Source organism: Acipenser ruthenus, chromosome 30, assembly GCF_902713425.1.
Source record: "Acipenser ruthenus chromosome 30, fAciRut3.2 maternal haplotype, whole genome shotgun sequence".
In the NCBI taxonomy this organism is placed as follows: domain Eukaryota; kingdom Metazoa; phylum Chordata; class Actinopteri; order Acipenseriformes; family Acipenseridae; genus Acipenser; species Acipenser ruthenus.
This window is the reverse complement of record NC_081218.1, coordinates 9,502,599-9,509,122: the sequence shown is the minus strand read 5'-3', so window position 1 is coordinate 9,509,122 and position 6,524 is coordinate 9,502,599. Positions and strand designations below refer to the sequence as shown.

The 6,524-nt window shown below is 48.1% G+C and overlaps 1 protein-coding gene across 2 annotated transcripts in view; it reads left to right on the top strand.

Annotated features, from left to right (window-relative positions):
• The first annotated feature begins 1,541 nt into the window (after positions 1-1,541).
• Positions 1,542-6,524, top strand: part of LOC117433641 (cadherin EGF LAG seven-pass G-type receptor 2-like) — an 82,535-nt gene continuing 77,552 nt past the window's right edge. For both annotated transcript variants that reach the window (XM_059004774.1, XM_059004773.1), the window contains exon 1: positions 1,542-5,425. In XM_059004774.1, coding sequence (XP_058860757.1) covers positions 1,804-5,425 — 3,622 coding nt within the window. In that variant the 5' untranslated portion in view covers positions 1,542-1,803. The remainder of the gene's footprint in view (positions 5,426-6,524) is intronic.

Genomic DNA, 6,524 nt, shown 5'->3' with positions numbered 1-6,524 from the left:
AGCATTGCACAGGGTGTTAATAATCCACACAGGGGCTACAGGGTTAAACCTTTCATTGATCTCTTACCCCTCTGCTATTTACACAGCATTTGTCTTGGCACGGCACAACAGAGCGCAAGAATAGGGTGTAAAAATGTATAGACGAGTCCAATTTGAAGCATGAAGTAAACACGACTCGCATTTCGTTCATATTTAAAAATCAAACAAACAAACATTTGAATGTCTATTTTGTAATACTACTACTATAGGCTAATAATAAATGATGCAATCAACACGATTACCATGTATTACAAGTTATGACCATGATTTATGAAAAGGTTTGAATACACCACACCACAAAAATAAGTTCTAATTGTATTGACTCGATGTTTATTTTGTTTATTAAATACTATAATCACAATAGGCTACTGCTTATGTAAAAACATCCATATTGGGGATAACTGTGACAATTACAAAGACGTCATTGTAGCGCTCAACAGTGCAAGAGAAATCGATTTCCTCCTAATTATCTCCTGTTATTTTACGCAGACCACACTGTATTGCTCGAGGTGGAAGCATTTAAACTAAAGACAACATGAAACGTTGATTCCGACCATAGGCTACATACATCAGTACATGTTACTCCACTGAAAAATAAAGCGTCAAACTAATTTATGGATTGTGAATGGGACGACGGGACTGAAATACAACTTTGAAGTCGTTTCAAATATTGACATATGCAGATGCATGGTGCTAGCATGAACATGACAAAAACACAAAATACGTTCGTGTGAGTTCGGTTCTCATGAATAAGTTAAACATTACCCTACAAACAAACGACGGACAGACTTTGCAAAGAAAGAGAAAAGCGCACACAATACACGCAAAACCAAATCATTTTAGCAACCTCCTAGCGTTATTTTGAATTGTTTGATGACGTAAGTTAGATGCACAATAAACCCATATAGCCGATAAACACGTGACTAATATATATATATATATATATATATATATATATATATATATAACGTAATATAAGATTTATGTTGTTTACGGATGAATAATAATAATAATAATAATAATAATAATAATAATAATAATAATGAATGAACTTGATAAAACGCATTACGCACATGTGCAATTCTTTCCCTGACTGTGGGGCGGTTACTGGCCCCCGTTCAGATGCGGCTATGTCACGTTACCCTTTTAAGAAATGCTCCCTGCTGTGCACCTAGACCACATTCTCTTATTTTCTCAGTTGGAGGACTTTTCACGGCATATTATAAGCATTTCTTATTTCAAACATGCAGTTAAAAAAAAAAAAATCCAAACGATTTTAAAGCTGCAAATTAAGTTTGAAAATGTACCTGAATATGAACTGTATTAAATGCGTTTGGAATTACACTGCAATGGTGATAATAACACATTATAATAAATTATGCATAACTATAAACATCATCCAAATAATTACAAGTCGTGACTTGACAAGCAGCAGCCGCCGCACCCCCCCGCCCCCCCCCGAAACCAAACCATACGGTGTTGCCCTTTTAAGATGTGTCCTGGGCAAGCCGAGCCGTTGCTAGCTTCTCTCTCTCTCTGAAGCAGGTTTATGGTAATGAATTGCCCTGCAAGTCACAGAGAATAGTCGGAGCCATTTTGAGCGGATCATTCACACACAACACAGCTAGGATACAGTGTCTCTGTGTATTACCAGTTAACCGGAGCCGCATGTACTTTCTTTCTTTTCCTAGTGGATTACAGTCAAAGTATGGATAAAACGCAGCGGAGACCGGCACGGAGGAAAGTTTAAAGCACCTTGCTGTAATGATGGGACAACCTTATCCCGGAGAGATGGGTTTCTTCCAGGGGACTGTGCTGCTGTTAACCTGCTTGCTGACTTGCACCCCGCTGTCGGACAGCTACAGCGTGCACCTCAGCGACAATGCCAAGCCGGGGAGCGCAGTAGTAAGTCTGGGCTCTGGCAGGACTTGCACATTGGACCAGGTGATTGCGCCGAAATTCACAAAGACATTTTTGGAGACTGACTCTGCCGCTGGGACCATCATTGTCTCGCATCGCCTGAGCTGCGCCCGGCTCCCGAGCAACCCTTTCACTGTTTACACTACGGCCGACTGCAGAGACCCGGCTTCCCCGGGCTTTAGCCACCTGGTCACAAGCCGGTACGACGTGCATGTACACGGGAGAAACTGCTTCAACAAACACAAGAGGAAAACGAAACGGGACGTGGATATCATAAGCCTGCTGGGCACCAGAAACCACCAGAATGCGTGCTATACACCCGGGGCTCAGCTATTCAGAATCAGAGAGCTTTTACCTGAATCGTGGGATACCTGCGATTTGCACTGTGAGATAGCTGGGAATTCACGTTTCTATTACACAAGCGGGGGATTGTTCGCTTCGGAAGGGCTCTGTCTCAAGCGGAACGGCTTGGTGGAACTGGATCTGCGTTGTAACAACAGGTGCGTAGACGGGAGAGGGTTAGGTCAGGCAGCTAGATCGTGGGTCTGGGAGCGGGCAGGGGCGCACAGCATTTCCCTGTACTTGAGGTTAGGGCTGGGATCCTTCAGACAGCAGCACTTAGAAAAGTTACTGCAGAGGGCAGCCTTGTCAGAAGCGGGGATAGCGAGCAGGAGGAAGAGGAATGTGAACAGCAGCCCTCAGTTTCAGCCCCCGATGTATCAGGTCTCAGTCCCCGAGAATAAGCCAGCGGGCACAGCAGTGGTAGTTGTGAAAGCCGTGGACCCCGACGAGGGGGAGGCAGGTAGACTGGAGTACTCCATCGACGCTCTGTTTGACAGCAGATCTAACAATCTGTTTGCTATCGATCCCCAAACCGGGAGGGTGAGCACTGCAGAGGAGCTGGACAGGGAGACGAAGGACACCCATGTGTTCAGGGTGACAGCTATCGATCATGGCACCCCCAGGAGGACTGCCATGGCAACCCTTACCATCTCAGTCAGCGACACTAATGACCACGACCCTGTCTTTGAGCAGCAAGATTACAAGGAAAGTGTGAGGGAAAACCTGGAGATTGGATATGAAGTTCTTACAGTCAGGGCCACTGACGGGGACGCCCCTATCAATTCCAACATTCTGTACAGAATCCTCAATAATAACGGGACCAACGGGGTGTTTGAGATCGACCCCAGGTCAGGGGTGATCAGAACCAGGGGTCCAGTGGACAGGGAGACAGTGGAGTCCTACAACTTGCTAGTGGAGGCTAATGATCAAGGGAGGGACCCAGGGCCACGTAGTTCCACCGCCACGGTCACTATAATAGTGGAGGATGACAATGACAATGCCCCCCAGTACAGCGAGAAGCGCTATGTGGTTCAGGTGCCAGAAGATGTGGCCCCCAGTACGGAGATCCTGCAGGTGACCGCCACTGACTGTGACAAGGGGAACAACGCGCTGGTCCACTTCAGCATCATGAGTGGCAACACGCGGGGTCAATTTTACATTGACGCCCAGAGTGGCAAGATAGATGTGGTCAGCCAGCTGGACTATGAAATGAACAAGGAGTACACCCTGCGAATCCGGGCGCAGGACGGGGGGAGACCCCCGCTCTCCAACATCAGCGGGCTGGTGACCGTGCAGGTGCTGGACGTCAACGACAACGCACCCATCTTTGTCAGCACCCCCTTCCAGTCTACGGTTCTGGAGAACGTTCCCATCGGCTACTCCATCATTCACATACAAGCCATCGACGCCGACTCGGGGGAGAACTCTCGCTTGGAGTACAGGCTGATCGAAACTCCCCCCGACTTCCCCTTCGCCATCAACAACAACACCGGCTGGATCGTGGTGGCGGTGGAGCTGGACAGGGAGACTGTGGACTTTTATAACTTCGGGGTGGAGGCCAAGGATAACGGGTCTCCCCCAATGTCTTCCTCCGCCAGCGTCAGCATCACCATCCTGGACGTCAACGACAACAACCCGGAGTTCACTCAGAAGTCCTACAACATGCGGTTGAACGAGGATGCGGCGGTCGGCACGAGCGTGGTGACCGTCTCCGCCATGGACAAAGATGTTAACAGCGTGGTCACCTACCAGATCTCCAGCGGGAACACCAGGAACAGGTTCTCCATCACCAGCCAGAGCGGGGGCGGACTCATCACCCTGGCTCTGCCTCTGGATTACAAACTGGAGAGGCAGTACGTTTTGACTGTCACTGCTTCGGACGGCACCAGGTTCGACACTGCCCAGGTCTACGTGAACGTCACAGATGCCAACACGCACAGGCCTGTTTTCCAGAGCTCCCACTACACGGTCAATATAAATGAGGACAGACCGGTCAGCACAACTGTGGTGATCATCAGCGCCACTGATGAAGATACTGGCGAAAACTCCAGAATCACGTACTTCATGGAGGACAGTATCCCCCAGTTTAAGATTGACTCTGACAGCGGGGCGGTCACCACCCAGATGGAGCTGGACTATGAAGACCAGGTGTCTTATACTTTAGCCATCACTGCCAAAGACAACGGCATTCCACAGAAATCAGACACCACCTACTTGGAGATCCTGGTCAATGACGTGAATGACAACCCGCCCCTGTTTCTCAGGGACCAGTACCAGGGCTCAGTGTTTGAGGACGTTCCTCCCTACACCAGCGTGGTGCAGGTTTCAGCCACCGATCGGGACTCTGGTTTGAACGGCAGGGTGTTCTACACCTTCCAGGGAGGAGACGATGGCGACAGCGACTTCATTATCGAATCCACCTCTGGCATTGTCAGGACTTTGCGGAGACTGGACAGGGAAAACGTGCCGGTGTATGACCTCCAAGCCTTCGCAGTGGACAAGGGGCTCCCCTCTTTGAAAACCCCCATAAACATTCAGGTCACCGTCCTTGACGTGAACGACAATCCGCCTGTCTTTGAGAAGGACGAGTTCGACATCTTTGTGGAAGAAAACAGCCCTATAGGCCTGGTTGTTGCCCGCATAACCGCCACGGACCCAGACGAGGGCACGAATGCTCAGATTATGTACCAGATCATGGAGGGAAACATCCCGGAGGTGTTCCAGCTGGATATCTTCTCCGGGGAGCTGACCGCGCTTGTGGATTTAGATTACGAGGCCAAGTCGGAGTACGTGATCGTGGTCCAGGCCACCTCGGCCCCGCTGGTAAGCCGGGCCACCATCCACATCAAACTGATCGACAGAAACGACAACGTCCCTGTGCTTAAGAACTTCGAGATCATTTTCAACAATTACGTCACCAACAAATCCAGCAGCTTCCCCACAGGGGTGATCGGGACGATCCCAGCCCGTGACCCTGACGTCTCCGACACGCTTCATTACAGCTTTGAGCTGGGAAACGAGTTGAACCTGGTCATCCTCAACGAAACCACCGGGGAGATCAAGCTGAGCGACTCGCTGGACAGCAACAGACCCCTGGAAGCCACCATGAGGGTATCTGTGTCAGGTAAGCACCGCTTCCTAAATGCTGTGTTCATGAAGGCCGCTTTTATAAGCTTGTTGGGCCATATTTTCAAAGTGCTTACTCCAATTAAAATTTAAAATAAAATCCTAGCAGTTGAAGACGTTGAAGTAGTGGCTGTTAGAAGTACATCTTATTGCACAGCAGTTTAACCTTTTTTCTGATGAAGTTCATTATTAAAGTCTGGCGCACCCCCAGACACACACAGTAAACCATGTATTTATAGGGTAGCTGCTAGACTCAATGCAATTTTCTGCCCTATTTGTGTATGTTGTTACAAAGTGCCAGCCAAAGTTTATACAGAAAACCAGTAATTAAGCATTAGCAATATTGAATTACTGTTTACTTTGTTTTCGTAAACGATCATGAATGCTGCTCCTGTTTCTGTTACGCCTCCTCTTCATTACAGGTGAATTAACATTTGGGTTCAAGCAGCACTTCACTTGTTAATTTTAAGCTGACACCTCCCCCAATAACAGATGTGGGGGAAATGAAAAACAAAACAATGCTGGGTGATCAATTTGAGAAGCTTTGTTCAAGCTGAGGCCCTGTCTGGGAGCAGCTGTGCTTGCGTCCTGACAATTAGGAGCCCAGTGTTCCTGCCACCTTCAGCAGCTGCTGGGGTGCCCCTGTGATGAGGCCTGCCCTGTGTGCTGCTGCGGCTCCCAGCCCCCCGATCACTGGAGGGCTGGTGATTATAGAGCCAGCAGCTGAGCTGGCAGGCCCGGACAGGTGGATCTTCGGCCCCTCTCCTGATGGATCCTAATTGTTGTTCCTTGTCAGGTTTGAGTGTAAATAGAGCTTGTAGTTCATTCTTGAGAAGCAGATGGGTGGATATTAGATACTATGTATGTGGAGCTTCAGGGCAGTGTTATTTTCTCTAGTTAACTGAGTTAGTGGATTTGAGTGTGTTCTTCACCTTGAAGTGAAATTCAGACTTTGTTTTTTCGTGTCCCACAAAAACCACAAAAACAAGTTGAAATATTGGTGGAAACTTACATTACAACCGTAATTTATTAACTAACATGCAGCAATCGTGTTCAGCAAATGATTACAGGGATGGAAGTAAGATTGCCTAGCAGTT